This window comes from Acinonyx jubatus, chromosome A3, assembly GCF_027475565.1.
Source record: "Acinonyx jubatus isolate Ajub_Pintada_27869175 chromosome A3, VMU_Ajub_asm_v1.0, whole genome shotgun sequence".
Classification (NCBI taxonomy): Eukaryota; Metazoa; Chordata; class Mammalia; order Carnivora; family Felidae; genus Acinonyx; species Acinonyx jubatus.
Genome location: NC_069388.1, coordinates 48,734,362 through 48,752,401, shown reverse-complemented (window position 1 = coordinate 48,752,401; position 18,040 = coordinate 48,734,362). Strand labels below are relative to the sequence as shown.

The 18,040-nt window shown below is 43.7% G+C and overlaps 1 protein-coding gene across 1 annotated transcript in view; it reads left to right on the top strand.

Moving 5' to 3' along the window:
* Positions 1 to 15: 15 nt before the first annotated feature.
* The window catches only part of APMAP (adipocyte plasma membrane associated protein), a 34,489-nt gene continuing 16,464 nt past the window's right edge, over positions 16 to 18,040 (top strand). Inside the window, exons 1-3 of the mRNA XM_027069438.2 lie at positions 16 to 194; positions 10,934 to 11,050; positions 15,750 to 15,865. Of these exons, the coding sequence (XP_026925239.1) occupies positions 103 to 194; positions 10,934 to 11,050; positions 15,750 to 15,865 (325 nt within the window). The 5' untranslated portion in view covers positions 16 to 102. The remainder of the gene's footprint in view (positions 195 to 10,933; positions 11,051 to 15,749; positions 15,866 to 18,040) is intronic.

Genomic DNA, 18,040 nt, shown 5'->3' with positions numbered 1-18,040 from the left:
GAGGGGCGTGGCCGAGGGCGGTGCGGCGGTATTGCGCAAGCGCTGAGCTCTCGTTGCTGTCTCCCGGGTTGTAGCGGGGCTGGGAACCGTGGCGCTCGCACCATGAGCGAGGCGGACGGGCTGCGGCAGCGCCGGCCGCTGCGGCCGCAGGTCGTCACGGACGATGGCCAGGTCCCCGAGGCCAAGGACGGCAGGTAGGCCGGGACCCCGGACGTGGGCCGCGAATGGCTGGGTCGACCCTCCTAACCAACAGGACAGCAATAACAGCAGTTGGGTAAATGCGTTGCCAAGCGGGGTGCAGGTGCCATTCCAGTTAATTCCTCTGGCTAAATTCATTTTACAGGGCAGGAAACAGGCCCTGGCCAAGGAAATGCACCTGCCGCCTTCTTGAGGCTTTGGTGCATTCTGCTTCCAATCTCAGCATTGTTTCCCGGCTCTCGGGGTCTCAAGACCGCCTTGCTTCCCATCTGCCCCTTTCTTCGTCTCAATCTCACCCTAACTTCTAGAGCAGTTGCTTCCTCGCCTTTCCCTCAGCCCCCCTCCTCCTCCGCCGCCCTATTCTTCTTGCTGGCTTACCTGATCCCCGGGGGAGAGCCATCTGGCCAGGGTCCAAGGTCTTCCCTGTCCCCGGCTCACTCTGTCCGGAAGGAAGGTCCGAAATGCTCAGGTCGCGCCTCGTGTTCCAACGTAGAGCTGGCCTCTGCACCTGCCCACCTCTCTCTGCGTGGTCACCAGCCTCTACCGTGGTTTTCAGGGAAAAGTAGAGAACAGAAGTGACATTTAATGTTAAGCAAATTTTGTGAGAATTCAAGCTTGCAGATTTTTTCCTGATAGGGACAGAGAAGCATAGGAAACTAGTTGATGCCTACCTAATAAAGAAATCTCAGATTTTTGGCCTTTGCTTCTCCCAACCTTCCAGAATTTAAGCACACTATTTTGTTAGCTAAAAACTGAAGCATGGCCCTTAAACATCTATTTACATATATAATACTTAAGCTTCTTTTTTTAATTTTGTCTCCTGAGGCTTGTAACTTTGAATTTTTAGGGAGAACCAAGAGGCTTCATGTAGACCAACCTCAAAGTTGTGGAACTGATTGAATTCTAAGTTGATGGAGATATTTAGTGGAAATATCAGTATGTCAAAGGGTGTGGTGCATACTGAATGAGGGCCAGTTTTTGTGGGGAAAGACTGAATTTATTCACTGATAATAAGAGGACCACATTTGAAGGAGAGCTATAGCAGAGACGAGTGTTTTGACTCTAGAAAGGCAAATGGCAGAGAAGAGATTTTGGTTATTTTTGACTCCCGGTGCCTGTGGAAAGGTCAGGAGTATGCTGAATAAACTCAGAGGTTTCCACGGATGCAGGACTTTCAATGCTAACCCTGGGCAAACCAGGACAAGTTGGTCACTCTACTTATTGTGGATATTGTGAAGTCATGGTCTGCTGATGACAGAGGAGCTTTTTAGAGTTAACATGCAAGGATTGGCAGTGCTTTACGGCAGAAACCATGAAAACGAGACTTGTTTCATACTTGCTATATGAGAAATGAAAGAGCAGCTGGCCCTGAGTTTGCTTTGAGGTGCAGTGTGTTGAAAACCAGGGCATGTAGCATCTGCAGGCACTTGTGGGATGGGCCCATCTCACCTGGGCTCCTCTGAACACTCCTGACCACAGGACAGAGGGGCAGAATTAAATTGTTTTTCAGTTTCTCTGGGATTTCTTAGTGGCAGGATAAATTGGGTGTTCCAGAATCATCATCTGCTGCTCATCTTTTCCACTGTGCCTTTTACAAAACTATGTTTATTTAAGAAATTTTCTTGACTTCCCTGTCCATGAACATTGTTCTTATTTTCCTGTGTTTCCTTCTTTCTCTTATGTATTTGATCCCATTGCCATATATCTGTAATGATCTTTTTTCAAAATGAGTTCTCACCTTCTTCCTTACATTTAGTATTGTATATTATAGAGTTATAGTTGTTTTTCTAAATTTTCTCATTGTCTTCTTGATTTACCTTAAAAATTTAGGATTCACCAAAAGACAGGGAAGCATTGTGTATTGTGGGTGAAGTAAAGGAAACCGAAGGAAATAGAAATCTGACAACTATAGAATAAACTTTAGATGTGCTAAACAGGAAAAAAAAAAAAAAACAAACCCTTGAATAATATGTTATTCAATTAACAGAAATAGGACAGTAGATTTTAGTGGAAGGGATGCCTAGTGATACCTTAGCTAGTCTCCTGACTCTTGACATAAAATGTGATGTTAGCTCTGATTGCTAAGGTCATTGAGATCTATGTGAGTGAAGTGATTTATATAACATTAGAGTAATGGAGGCAAAAGAGAAGCAGAAATGAATGAATGAGGATAGCACTGGCAGCTGGACAAGGATTGAGAAGCATATTTTTAAAATTATGCTTTGGAAATAAGGTTTTATACCAAAGCTCTTGAATTTCTGTACTTAAGCTATAATGGGGAATGTGGTCATTAAATCCTTTTATTCAGTTTGGAATATAGATGAACTAAGCACTTGAACAATACTGGAGCAAGCTGATAATTATTTGGCATTAGTTTCCCCGTATGCTTTAGAAACTCTATCAGAATGATTGTAACACTGAAACTATTCCTCCTCTTTTGGAACATAGTTCAGTCTGGAAGAGAGAATAGCTGCTTAATGTCTTTATGTAACTGTTAAGGACTGAAGAGTGAATACATTGAAATTTAACAACTGCTTTTTCAATAAACTTCTAAAGGATTTTAGGCTAATTAAAAATCTCTACTACATTCATTTTTCTTTTTAAGACTGAGGAAAAAGGGAGGCAGGGTGGAGAGACAGATGTGGCCATCATAAAGTCATGGACATGAGGAGTCAGGAATCCATGATTTCTTCTCAGCCCTTCCCCCTGAGTGTGTGTTTCAAATGGCTCTTTTAACTTGTTTCTTATTATTTTCAATGCTAAAATGAAGACATCTACGGTCCAGGAGCCCCAGTTTAAAGTAATGTGTGACACCAACAAATTCAAGGTGCAGTTGGTTAAAAGACTAGGCTGGCTGCTATTTGACTTTCTCAGATTCCACAGGTCACCTTGACACCTGGGCCTCTGGTGCCCCACAGATTTGTGGCTAATAGGTTTTCCACAAAATCACGGGTTGTTTTTGATCTCATGAAATCTTCAGTCCATGAATGATGCCTTGCCCTGATGTTGGAGAACATCTTTCAGGTTCGCCTGGTGAAATTATAGAGGATTTTGCAAATCATGGATGAACCAATAGTAGTTGCCAAATCCTGTTGTATCACCATGATTGTTCTATTGCCCTTAGAAATGTTGGAAATTTCAGGGTGCAGGTGTCTTCAAGGAGGTGAGCATCACTCTGGGGTTTTCTAAGAGATTGGGCAAACAAATTGATTTCCCAAACTGCCCCTGGAACGGAAGTTGCCAGCCTTCCTGGATGTGTCAACACAGATTGGGAAAGAGAGTATTGTGGGAACGTGCGCACTTTTGTCAGTGAAAATGGATAGAGATAAATGGAGTGTCCTTTATTTAATAAGGCAGATGTGCAGAGGCAGGGGGCAGACATGGAGGAAAGGCAGAATTATAGGTGAATGTGAGTTTGCAGGAATGAACCTTGGGCTAAAATAAATGGGTACAGAAGCCCCATTGCCACACAGTCACAGACTCAGATGCTGCCAGGGGAGCAGCATTCCTGCTACCTACCATTTAGGGAGTGCTTTTATTTTTATTTTTTATTTTAGAGAGAGTGGGGGAGAGGGGCAGAAGGAGAGAGAGAGAAAATCTTAAGCAGGCTCTATATGAGTGTGGAGCCCAATGCAGGGCTCAATCCCATGACCCTGGGATCATGACCTGAGCCAAAACCAAGAGTCAGATGCATATCCAACTGAGCCAGCCAGACACCCCAGTGCTTTAGATGTTCCAGGCCCTGGCCTTAGCACTGCACATATAGTGGTCATTTTGTTTGTGGTAGAGTCTGTAGCAGGTGTGGGGCTGGGAGAAGAAAAGAGTGTGTGATTGTCTGAAGAGTGGAAAACCCTGTGCACCTGTCCTGCAGCCTTAGGTTTCATAGATCTCTTTTTTCCAGAGAAGCTGGAAACCCAGATTTTTATGTAAAATCATCTTATTTTTCAGTTATGGCAATTAAAGCCATTTTGTGGAATGATGGTTATGGTTTAAACTAGAGCTTTGCTTTGAGTTCTGGCACCACTTTTTTTTTTTTTTTTTTTTTGAGAGAGCAAGTGAGAGAGCACATGCGCATGAGAGTGGGAACCTGTGGGGTATGTGGGGGAGGGGGAGAGGGAGAAAGAATCTTAATCCGGCTCCATACCCATCACAGATGGACACCACATTTAATTTATTGGGGAATTTTGACAAACTCTGAAACAACCAGGAAAGTTCTGCAATCCCTACCATCTGAGGAACTCCTGCAGGACTGGGGATGCTTTGCCCAAGGATGGTGGTGTGATCTTGGGTGTCTGGGAGGTCAAAGGTTTGCTGCCCCTGAAGGCACACAGCTGGGCCCAGTCAGTGCAAGCAGAGATGAAGTGTGTTTCGCAGAACATATTGTGTGAGGTGACCTGAGCAGCCAATGTCCCCCAAGTAAAAGAAGTAGGGAAGTGCTCTATGTTGTAGCCTTCGTGGACATTCATCCTGCATGCCGGCAGGCACTTCCCCGACCTTCAGGGCACTGTGGGATCTGCCCCTGGCTGTGGGCCTGACCTGTTCCAGCAGCTTCCCCTCAATGCTTGTCTTGGTCATTCTGTCTGTGTGGTCAAGGTTTGGGAATGGGGGCTTAAAGTTAACCCCTTAAAGCATGTATTCTTTATTCATGCCAAGTGCTTATTGAATCTTACTGTGTTACCTCTGTCTACATTGCTCTGCCTCAGGTATTTGATTTTTTCCCCAGCTTCACTGAAGTCTCTGTTCAAAAGTCATCTGCTTTGACCCCTGTGTGTGGCCAACCTTCCCCCTCTGTACCCCATCATACTGTGTTTTTCTTCATTGTATTTGTCACTGTTTGGCATCTACTTATTTACTAAAATAAACAGAGGGCAGGAAACTATTTTATTTATTGCTATCCTCTCAGGGCCGTGGATAGTACCTGGCACATGTATATGGTTTGTTATTAAATGCTCATGTGTGAAGGAATGTTAAATGAGCTGTCTGATGTGCTAGCTGCTTGCCATATGTAGCTATTTAAATTAAATGGACTAATGTTAAAAATTCAGTTCCTCATTTGCACTATGTAGGGAGTGTGAGGGATTTGGGGGCTCATCAAGAAAAAAGATACAACTGAGGGAGCAGTGGCACACATGAGCTTTATTGGGTGACACTTGGACAGTTTCGCATATGGGAGCAGGAGAGGGGTCCACAGTCCAGAAGGGAGGGGATTCAAGGGGGAAGGAGAGGGGCCACCTGTATCTCAGTAAGTCTCTGTGTCAGAGAGCCCCAGGGGCAGCAGTAGCAGGTAAGGGCCTTAAAACTTCAAGGCCTGTCTTATCAATGGGTAACTGCCCTCCACGAGCTTTCATAGAGTATGGAAGGCAGGTGACTCTAAATGGCTAAAAGTTTGCTTGTTTGGCTGTTTTAAAGATAATTGAGTATGTAAAAGTTAGAGTTTGGTGCTGGTGGGCCTTTTGAACTAAAGGTCTCAGCCTGCAGTAAAGAAATAAACAACACAGAGCCAATATACAGAGGCCATCTTTGGCTCATTTGTATAACATGCTGGCCCCATTTCAGGTGCTCAGCTGCCACATGTGGCTAGTAGCTGCTGTATTTCTATCATGACAGTTCTGTTAGCTGGCACTGCTCAAGGAGTTTAAGTTTAGGCTCTTGTTTCTAAAACTTGACCATAGAACTTTCCATCAGAGGCTGTGTCTCATGATCAGCCAGGGAGATGTTGATGGACTTCTTTCACCTGGTAGGGAGTTGGACAAGGTTGGTGGTATCCAGTTGCACATCAGGAACAATTGGGGAGTGTGAAAACAGAAAAAGGGTTCCCAGGCCCCTGTTGGTCCTGCCCAATCAGAATTTCTGGACTTTATTTAAAGTTGCCCTAGTCATCTGGTGTAGGCCCTCCAGGGACCGGCCAGCTTTGGGAGCCCAGGACTGGGTGGCCTCTGAATTTTCTTTAGCTTTTTAGACTGTGATTGTAAGAAGACAGTAGCTAGAACTCTGGCAAGGATGGACTTCCAATTTCTGGCTGCCTTTTTAGCTGTAAGCACCTGCTTTCAGTCCTGGCTGGACTTTTTGTTCTGGAGATCAGTGAGCTTTTTACTATTATGTGAAGGGGCAACCAGATATTCAAGCAGGGACTCGAGATCTCTGAATTGGGTTACTAAATTAAGATTAAAATAAATGTAAGCTATGGTGTGGTAAAGGAGAGTTTAGAGTCTGAGACAAATGAGAAGGATGTGTTTTATGTAGAATCATGTTAGGTAAGGAAAAGGTAAAGTCGCAGTTTGGCCAGAGTGTCACCATTTTTGTTCATGACAGCTCTGTGGTGAAAGATTGCACAATGCAGCTTGTTCTGGGGCTGACTGCACCTTTAGCAGGGGTGGTGAGGGGTGATTACATTGGCCTCCTTGTAAGGACAGGACCTCCTTGTTGGACCTTACCTGAATGCTGTGTGCAGTGCAGCCACACACGTTCACCACACGCCTTTGCATTTGTCTCTCTTGGGATTCTTTTAAAAGAATCACACAAAGTTATTCCTGTTATTTGGACTTGTAAATAGCCCTGCTTTACCATACAGAAACATTGTTATTTCCTGTGTGTTGAAAGACTTTAGGCCACTTAAAGAAAATCACTTTGAGTTACAGTGTCCTGGCCTCAGAGTGGCACTTTGCATAGTTTGGGTCATTGACTTTTTTTAAAACAAGATATAATTCACATACTGTGAAATTAACCCATTTTAAAATGTCCAGATCAGAGGTTTTTAGTATATTCAGAGTTTTGCAACAGTCACCACAGCCTTAAGTTTAGAACATTTTCATCACTGTTAACATTTTAAAAAATTGAGGTGAAATTAATATAACATGAAAATAACCACTTTAGAGTGTACAGTGATACTTAGTGTTGGGCAACACTTTCTAGTTTCAAAACTTTTTCATCACCCCATAAAAACATGTTGTACCCATTCAGTAATCACTCATTTCCCCCTCTCACCCAAATGTCCATGAGTGGATAAACAAATTGTGTTACAGGCATACCTCTGAGATAATGTGTGTTCTGTTCCAGACCATTTTTACCTCAATAAAGTGGGTCAGATGAATTGTTTGGTCTCCCAGTGCATATAAAAATTATGCTTACACTGTAGTCTATTAAATGTGCAATAGCATTATGTATAGAAAAACAATGTACATACCTTAATTTTAAATACTGCCTAAAAATGCTAACCAGCATCTGAGCTTTCAGTGAGTCATAATCATTTTGCTGGTGGAAGGTCTTGCCTCGATGTTGATGGCTGCTGATGGTCAGGATGGTGGTTGCTGGAGGCTGGGTGGCTGTGGCAATTTCTTCAAATAAAGCAATGAAGTTTTGATGCGTCAATTCACTCTTCCGTTCACAAATGATTTCTCTGTAACAGGTGATGCTGTTCAATAGCATTTACCCCCAGTAGAACTTCTTTCAAAATTGGAATCAATCCCCTCAAACCCTGCTGCTGCTTTATCAACTAAGTTTATGTAATAATTCTAAATCCTTTGTTGTCATTCCAACAATCTTCACAAAGTCTTCTCCAGGAGTAGATGCCATCTCAAGAAACCACTCTTTGCTCATCTGTAAGAGGCAGCTCCTAATCCATTTAAGTTTTATCACAAGATTGCAGCAATTCAATCACAATTTCAGGCTCCACTTCTGATGATTCTCTTGCTGTTTCCACCACATCTGCAGTTATCTCCCACTGAAGTCTTGAACCTTTAACTCGTAAAAAATGCAATATCTGTGAAGCGCAGTAAAAGAGACATGCCTGTATATACTTGCAATCGAATATTGTTGAGCCATAAAAAAGAATGAAGTAGTGATAACATACTCTAACCTGGATGAATCTCAAAACATATGCTGAGCGAAAGAAGCCATTTGTGAAAGGTCACATTTTTATATGATTCCATATATACGAAATGTTTAGAATAGGCAAAACACTGTTAAGTTGTGCAGAGTTTTCAAACCCCAGCTCCGAGGGCTCCAGGTCTGGGCATCTTCTCCCCATCCACTTGTCCTTGGCAGGCAACATTGTTAACGGTGACTACAGCCTTACATTCAGATCTGGCCCTCCATCGTGCTCTTCCAGTTCTGGCAGTGGGCTGTGGGCCCACTTGTCTCTCTCTGCTTTCTTTTCTCTTTGGAAAGCAGAGAGGTACATAGTTCTACCTGACTACCCATGTGAAGCCCATTGTATGGCACATTCTTATTGTCACTGTTTTTATCATTACTCTTTTTATGGCCCTTATTCCTTCTCTTGCTGCAGATCTCTCAGGTTGCCTTAGCCAGCTGTCATGTCAGGTCATAGCTGATCTGTGCCATATGTGCATTTTCATGTACTGTATTCTTGTACCCTTGACTGGTGTCAGTCACATTAGAAGACTCTGTGGCTTAGGGTTTGGAGACAGGGCTGAGAGGGAGAAATTGGCCTGAATTTTCCCTTTCTGGCTACCTGTCCCCTTCTAGGAGCTTGGGCACCCTTGGCCTCTCCCAGCCGGGTTCTGTGGGAGGGACTGCCTTCTTTCCCAGCTAGCAAAAGAGTAATGACTGATGACCTGGCCTGGGGTGGGGGTTGGGCTCTGAGCCCTGTGTGAGTGAAGAGAAGGAAGTTAGGAACAAAATTCATTTTTGGAAGGTTATTAGAAGGAAGGTAAACACAGACTAGAGTTCTCATTAGCAAAGGAGGAAATGTCAAAGGCCAAAAGAAGTGCTTAGTGCTGCCCCCTATGCTGTCCTCTGGAGGAGAAAGGACAAGAAGAAATCAGGCCACACCTTCCATTCTGCTTGGAAAGGGCCTCAGCTCAGCATCCTGGCTCGTCATTTACAAGTTCTACTTTCTACATTGCTGCAGGACACAGTATAATAAGGATTTGCTCTCTTCCAGTTTCCAGTAACTTGTTCCTGACATCCTTCTGAGCCCTTACCAGCAGTGCCTTCACTGTCCGTGTTTCTGCTAACAGTCTGTTCCCAACAATTTAATCATTCCCTGTGATGATGTACATTTTCTCTGCCATGCTCCTTGCTGCTTTCTGAGCCCTTGCTAGCAGAGTCCTTAACATCCATTTTTCTACCATGTCTGTTCAAGGAAGTACGGACTTTTCCTGTCCTACTTCTCAAAATGTTTCCCTCTATCTACTGCCCAATTACAAAGCTATTTCCACATGTTACAGCAGTCCCCCACTTCCAGGCAACAAAAGTAGTTTAATTAGAAGACTGTGTTAGTTTTCTATGGCTGTCATGGCGGATGACCACACACTTAGTGGCTTAAACAACACAAATGGATTAACTTGTGGTTCTGGATGTCAGCAGTGCTGGACAGGTCTCACTGTGCTAAAATCAAGGTGTCAGCAGAGCTGTGTTCCTTTCTGGAGGCTCTAGGGAGACTGTTCTCTTGCCCATTCAGATTGTTGGTGGAAACACTCTTCAGTTATGCTGTCCATGGTTCTGCAAGGTGACACTATGAAAGCTTTTCACTCTCCTCTTTTGTCTTTCTTTCCCTTTGTCTTTCATTTCTACCCAATAGAAGCAGATGCTTTATTTTCTTCCATATTCATTTATTAAAATCATGCATGTTCAAATTGGGCAAGACTTTGAGGTTATCCTGCCCCAAACCCCATTTCGTAGTGGGAAACTTAAGGACTTTGGGTGAAGAACCTTGCCTGAAGTGGAGTTGCTGACTATTGGGAAAGTTAGGACTTTCCCTGAAGCCCCCACATTTCTATGCTCTACCTGGATCAGGTTTATACAGTGGAAGCCTAGCTTGTCAGAAGTCAAACAAAACTTTGTCCTTAAATGAAGTGTTTGTTAAGTGTGAGTCTGGATTTTTTTCTTTAAGTCAACTTTTTTTTTTTTTTTTTGGACAGAGAAAGATTCTCTGCCTTAGGAGCTCATGATTTTATTTACTTTAAGTTAATCTTGATGTATTTAGTAAATTTTCATTTACAGCAAATAATGATCCTATAAAGTTTATTTAGTTGCAAGAGGCTAAATGTGTTCTCTTGTTTAGCAGATGAGCAATGATGTATGTGAGATCATTTGAGAGTTATTTTAGTTACCATTGGTCATTTGTCCAAAAATGTCACACAGAATTCCCAAGACATCTTCTAGATCTTTGTAAGGCTTTAGTAAAGATGACTTGGAATTGTGATCGTACAGATTCTTTTTAAGTAACTGTCAGTATCTGTCAGACTTCTACCAGGTAGAGAGCTGGGATGTGCTTTTGAGTTCTTAAAAGTGTGATTGGAAAAATGATTGGAGAGTTGGTCACTCAGGAAGTTGTCCTGTGTTCTTTTTGCTTCATGAATTTGTTTCTCTTGTATCTACAAAATCTGGGAATCTTAAGGTTGCTGCTTTGAATCTATGTGCCAGGAAATAGTGGCTTTTGGGAAGCATGTGTCTTCTTTATAGACGAGTGTGTCTCCATTACCTCCTTGTACCTCTTTTCTCCCATTTTTGTGTTTATCAATTCTTTGATTTGCCCTCTTTGAGACATTACTAGACGATTGAAGGTGCAACCTATCATACTGTCTGGCCAGTAACTGGCAACTAAGAGTTTCCCACACCGCGGTCCTAAAGTGTCATCGCAAGCCACAGAGGTTGGCAGCCTTGGGGTGAATCTAGGCTAGAGGCCTGCTCCTGCTTGATGGGCTTTAAGACCAGCCTAGCTTGTCCTGGCTGAGCCTCTGCTAATTGCCTTTTTATATTCCATCTCTGTCAGCTCCTTTAGTGGCCGTGTGTTCCGAGTGACCTTCTTGATGCTGGCTGTTTCCCTCACAGTTCCCCTGCTTGGAGCCTTGTTGCTGCTGGATTCTCCCATAGACCCACAGCCTCTCAGGTGAGCTTCCCTGGCCATTCTTGGGAGGGCTTGCATGGCAGATAGAGTAGGCTGGGATAGTATCTAGGGTAATAAACCAATTTGGTTTGAAAGGTAAGTTACTAGGGGGGGCACAGAGAGAGAGAGAGAGAGAGAGAGATAGAGACTTGTGATTTCTTTACTGCCTGTGCTTTGTGTGGATTCAGGTGTACCAAAATATATGCATGGTATTGTCCATGATACTCTTTCAAAAACAAAACTATACAAACCAAATGCAAAACCCAGAAAAAAATCCCGAATATGAATCCCGAATATGTGTTAGAGATAATTAAAACTTGAATTCATTTGAAGTGGCAAAAGCACACACAAAGGTTGTTACCTTGTTTAAAATTTATAAGTAACTGATTTTTATTTTAATTTTTTTAATGTTTATTATTTTGAGAGAGAGAGAGAGACAGAGCATGAGCAGGGGAGGGGCAGAGAAAGAGGGAGACACAGAATCCAAAGCAGGCTCCTGGCTCCAAGCTGTCAGCACAGAACCTGATGTGGGGCTCGAACCTACAAACTGAGTTCATGACCTGAGCCGAAGTCGGACACTTAACCAACTGAGCCACCCAGGTGCCCATATAAGTAACTGATTTTTTTTTTTTAAACTTGTGATTAGTGTTCTATTTTTCCTAAATTACCTTTCATTGGTGGGCATCTATGAGTAATGTAGTCCATTATAACTTGAAAAAAATAGTATACACCTAGGGGCCCCATGAAATGTATTCACACTTGTAATTATAATAGTGCAGAGCCAGGCTCTTACTGGTGGGATGATTTATGACGTTGATGTTGAGGGTTGTGCAGTCTGGTTTAATAAGTAAATTCCCCTTTTCTTTTGAAACTGCCCAGAGGTGATGCTTTCTGAAGTTTATTTTAAGTAAGTTAGTCCATGTAAGGCTTTAAAAACTTCAGACCAGAACTATGTCCCCATTATAGAGTGAATATAACATATACAATGGAATTATGTGTTGATGTTTTATAAATAAAAAGGCATTATATTGGACTCAATTTACTGAGAAAGTATTTGGCACCTACAGTGCTTTAAGTAGGTACCCAGCTGGATTCAAGGATATAAAAAGGACACAGTTCTGACCTTAGATTGACATCTGTATACAAGAGTCTACTTTTTGTTGTTGGATTTAGAATTAGTAAAGGCACAAAGTGCTGTTAAAATATAAGATTGAGATTGGGTGAAGGCCTGGGCATTCTAGACTCATGAGATTGCTAGCTTATAATTCCTGGTGTGTCAGTGGACCCTTGCATGCGGCTTTTTGGCTGAGCAGGACCCAAGTGCATACTGGGTATCCTCTCTGAGGGGGTCTCCCAGGACACATGGTGGAGGAAGGAGGCTCTCTTTGCTAACCCCTCTCAACATGTAGAAGGATGTAGCTCAACCCACCCCAAATAGAAACTGACCTGGGGCTTTCTAGGTAATCTAGTTGTTTAAGGTGGGAGTGTGAACCGTGTCCACAGCCGGGGATCAAAACCTTGGCTGGGGAGCTAACCTTGGAGAAGAGCAGGAGAGTGGAAAGAGCAGGCAAAGATGGAGCTTCGGTAACTAGAGGCCTTTGATCTCAGTAGAGGTGAATTTGTGCGTGGAAAGAGTAAAGAAATTCAAAGGAAAGATAGGTGTTTGCTCCTGACCAGAAACTGAAAGGAAACATGGCCCACTAAGGATTTGAAGTTGTACAAAGCAAGTTCTGTCTGTGGAGTAGACGAGCCTGATGAGGAGGAAAGGGAGGAGAAACTCAGTGAAACCAGAATGGCTGACAGGGATCTCTCCAATGCTCAGACTTCAGGAATGACTTGCTCAAAACCTGGAAGGAGTGGCCCCAAAATGCAGAACAAAAGCAGAAGACTGGCGAAGGTGTAAGAATAGGAATGAGCTGAGGTTTGGAAGAAAATGCTAGCGACGACAGCAAAAAAGCTTCTTTCAAACTCTATTCAGAGCAAAAAGAGCAAGGAAGGGGGAAACCCACTCTCTGGAGCAAGTAAGTGGTTGCAGTATTGATGATGATGGAAAAGCAGAGCTACCAGCTTCTGCTCCGCTTCTGTTATCTCCACGAGCCAAGGAGTATGGGACATGGCAGGGAACGGGGTCAGGCCAAGCCAACTGGCCAGGTGGGAGGGCAGCTGATGGAGGTGCCTCAGAGAGTCTACCTCTAGTTTACATGACATCCTGTGAGACCTTACACCACACTTAGAAATCTCTGAGAAATCAAAGAGAAAAATGAAGAGGGGTGCAGATCCCTCCAGAATGGATTGTATGAAGTTGGTTTCAGTTCTAAGCAGCAGTCACCAGAAAGATTGCAGGGCTTTGTCAAAAACCTGCCATGCAAGGTGACTTTCTTTCATTCCTTGTTTGGCAGATTGGAGGACCATCGTAGACATAGCATGTATGACATCCTGATTTCTGGAGGATGTTGGTCAGTTCTTTCAGGATACATTTAACACATGGATTTAATGGGACTTGATATGAGTTAGCAGGACTTAGTAGGAATTAACAGGGAGTTAATAAGAGTTGATAAGTTCACAGGCTTTAACAAGGTTCCATGTGGCCTGGCTGGCCATAGAGCACTGATTTGGGCTTCCTGGGGCCATTCTTCCTTGATGCTTCTGCTCAGGCTACAGGAGTGGGAGCCCTTTCTTACCCATCCTTTACATTTTTTCATTTAAGTTTCTTTGTGTCTGCCAATCAAGATAATACTCAGACTTCTTGTTGGCAGGGACAGTGCACGATATACTGATTAGGTTGATGCTATATATATTTCTTAAGGACTTCCTTTGTGTAAGGAATTAGGCAAAGTCCAAGGACTGGGCAGTAGGGGGTGGCTGAGTATCTGGTGTGCTGTCCTCTATCTCTGGCTGTATGTGCTTGTTCAGTCTTCACGCACACCTCAGGAGGGCTGACCTTCCCAAGGTCAGAATTTGAACCCAGCCGTGTCCATCTCTGTAGCCTAGGCTCTTCTCACCAAAGTATGCAGGTTGCAGCCCTGCTCTCTTCCTTTGGAAATAAAACTCCTAGTTACACAGAGTGTTTTTTTAAAGCAGGTAGAAAGCCATAATTGGGAGGCAGGGTATAGTGAAGGTGTGGGATGGGGGGTAGGGGTAGAGTTTAATTCAGAGGAAATTGTACAGTGTCTTGAGTACACACCTGACTCAGAGGAGGCAGTAGGAAGTGAAGTGCTCTGCCGGGAAGGAAGGGATTGGGCAAGGTGGGGAAACTTCTCCATCATTCCATAGCCTCAGCCACCACTCCCTCTTGGTTCTTGCACTCTGCTGGACTGGCTGGGAAACTGCCCTGCTTGAGGGCAAGGTAGGGAAGGAATTGGGAGATATTCTCCCTCTCCGCTCCATTCTTCCCTTCCTCTCCCCACTCCTCCCTCCCACAGTGTTCATTAGGAGCCTCCTGTATGCCAGGTGCTTGAGATTCGGCAGTGAAAAATAGAAACAAATCTCTGATCTCACGGGCCATGTGTTCTACTGGGGATAGACAGACCATAAATGTAACAGAGAAGTGAGAAGCTGATAAATACTATGGAAAAAATAGAGTAGGGTAGGTAGGGGCTAGCCTTTTGGGGGAGTATTAGGTATGGAATGTTATATTGGGTGTTAATAGCAGGCCTCACTGAGAAGGTGAGGGTGGAGCACAGATTTAAGGATTTAAGGTGGGAGGTGCCTGTTACGGTCAGGGGGAGAGGAGTAGAGAGAGGTAACTGTGGGTATGCTGGGAAGGGCGTCCCTGCAAGGCTGTAGGCTCTGGGTGAGATGGGGCTGTTGCAGGGCTGTGAGAGCCAAACGCTGTGATCTGACTGTGTCTCACAAAGTGCATGGTGCTGCTGGGTTGAGGATATACTGTAGGGAACAAGGGAGGAAGTGGGAATGAGAAGGTGGTGGCCTGGACCAGGGTGGTAGCGGATGACATGGGGAGAAGGGCTTTAAACTGTGTCTGTTTTCTGTAGGTGTCACCAGCAGGATTTGATGGCTCGGGAGAAGTAGGTGTATTTGTGTGTAGATGGGAAGGACTAGTGGAGAGGGAAGATCTCTGGAGCTGAAGTCTGTTGTCAGGGGAAGGGTCCAGGGCCCAGCGAAAGCTGGCTTCAGAGAAAAGCCAGGCTGAGCCCTGAGAGGGACAGGTAGGAGGTAGAGTGCACCTGTGCTGAATGATGGGCTGGTGGTACCAGCCCCAGGCCAAACTCCTCTTATTTCTTGTGTCTTCTCCTTGAAGCAGGAAGCAACTCTATCAGCTGTGAAATGTCAGCACCACTCTCCTCTGCCTTAGTTGGACTTTAATGACTGGGCAGACTGGGCAGACTGGGCAGCCACTGGGAAAATAAATGCCAGGGTGTGTGAATCAGAGGGTGTGAAGAGGTCTAACTTGCCTCAAGGTCTGGGACAGGAGCTTGTGTAGTTGGAGGCCCCAAGTTGTCTTAAGTGATTATCAAAGTTCTTGCATTAGGCATAATCATATTTTAATTTTTCTGTACGGTGACCTTTTCTGATATCCTAGAATGTTTTTTTCCCCTTGACCTTTGTGTTTCTGGCAACTGAGGATGTTATTGCAACATGCCCTCTTTGTCAAAAACCAGGGAATAATGCATGAAGGTCCCCGGTTAACACTTTCTTCATGTATTTCTTATAGACAAATCCCTATAATTGCATTATTTTACAGCTTCAAAGAACCCCCTCTCTTGCTTGGTGTTCTGCAACCAAATATGAAGTTACGACAGGCGGAAAGGCTATTTGAAAATCAACTTATTGGGCCAGAGTCCATAGCAAATATTGGGGGTAAGTAGTAAACCCCTGGAACGTCAAGGCTCTATGAGGGGGGTTCTGCCAGAGCAGCCGCGATGCATCTGCTCCTGTGTGTGGGGGGGTCCTGGACGTCCTCCTCAGTTGCAGAGGCGCTGTGCTTGTTGAGCAGATGCCCCTCAGCTGTCTGAATTACAGACCATTTCAGTGCTGTGTGGTTTTGAGCTCATGTCTGTGGAGCAGTTTTTTCTGCTCAAAGTGTTGGGCCCCTCAAATTGAAGAGAAAAAGGAAAGATGATGACCTTGATGTTAGCTCATTTATCAGAGTTTGGTAGGTATTACTTGATAGGACATTGCTTCTTCATTCAGTTTGTCTTTGTACAGATTTCATTTTTGAAAAGAGTACAAATGATTCTCTGTATTTCCACTGTTGTTTTGTTCGTTTTTGTGTGAGGCTGACTTTGGTGGGTATGTTTAGGGGTAACTTAACTGTGTGCTAACAACTAGATGTGGCTCTGGTTCTGATTCTTGAATCTCTAGCCACAAGGCACTTTCTGCCTTTTAGGATGAAGATTAAGATCAGGAATCAAAAGACACGGTTAATGAGAAGTTAAAGAACTTAAAATGGGATGAGGATTTCTGAGCCGCTTAATGCGGCAGGCCACTCCTCGTTCTGAAGGATGGTGTGTTTCTGTGAAGTGGTGGTGGACTTGTGCGTCCTGTGTGCTGCTGGATGTGGGACCCAAATCTGATGCATTCTGTGACTATTGGTTTGTTTGGCTGGCTGAGTCAAAATTGTAAGAGGGATAGGCACTTCATGATAGAACCTCATGTTTCTCTTTAAAAGACATTGATATTTATTAATACATTTCGCAGATTTTGTGTTTTTTGGTGAAAAACCAAATATTGATATTTACAACTGGAACTTCAGGGAGTTACAGTGATCTTTTTCGTTCTCTTTCAAAGAGAATGCTTTTCTTTGTTCCTCCCTTTTGTCTTAGACTGACTCCTCATTGCACCTTGCCACCAGGGCTTGCTTTTTTTCCTTAAAGGCCCTGGTTATTCTCCTTGTGACATTTCTGGTTAGGCAGAGTGGGGGCCTGTTAATTTGCCTGCAGCTGTAACCACACGGAGGCCCCCAGGGAGCCCCTGCTTCCAGCTTCATTTGGAAGCTGTCCCTGGGGATTGGCTGGCATGTTGCTGGCAGCAGAAGGAGGCACTAGCCTCGGGACGGTGCCAGAGAAGAGTAATCACCAATTAACATGCTTTCATTTTTCTAAATAGATTTGTTTTTTTAGAGCATTTTAGATTCATAGCAAAATTGAGGGGATGGTACAGAGATTTACCATCTTCCCCTACCCCCCCACCACATATAGACAGCCTCCTTCATTATCAACACCCTGTACCAGAGTGGCTCATGTGTTACAGTTCATGAACCTATACTGACACGTCATTATGACCTGGAGTCCATAGTTTACCTTAGGGTTCACCTTTGGTGTTGTACATTCTATAGGTTTGGACAAATGTGTAATAAAATGTATCCACCATTATAATATCATACAGAGTAGTTTCACTGCTCTACAAATCCTCAGAATTCCTCTGTGCTCTACCTTTTCATCCCTTCCCACCCTGCAACCTTGGGTACCTTTTTACTCTCTATATTTTTGCCTTTTCCAGAATGTCATATAATTGGAATCATGTAGCATGTAGCTTTTTCAAATTGGCTTCTTTCACTTAGTAATTTGCATTTAAGTTTCCTCCACGTCTTTTCATGGCTTCATAGCTCATTCCTTTTTATTGCTGAGTAATACTCCATGTGTGAGTGCACCAGAGTTTATCCATTTACCTACTGAAGGACATCTTGGTTGCTTCCAAATTTTGTCAATTGTGAATAAGGCTGCTGTAAACATCCATGTGCAGGTTTTTATATGGACTTATGTTTTCAACTCATTTGGGTAGGTACCATGGAGCGCAGTTGCTGGATTGTAAAAATATGTTTAGTTTTATAAGAAACCGTCAAACTGTCTTCCAAAATGGCTGTACCATTTTGCATTCTGACCAGCAGTGAATGAGAATCCTTGTTGCTCTATATCTTCACCAACATTTGGTGTTGTCTGTGTTTTAGATTTTTGGCCATTCTAATAGGTGTATAGTGGTATTTCATTGTTTTAATTTGCAGTTCCCAAATGGACATATGATGTTGAGCATCTT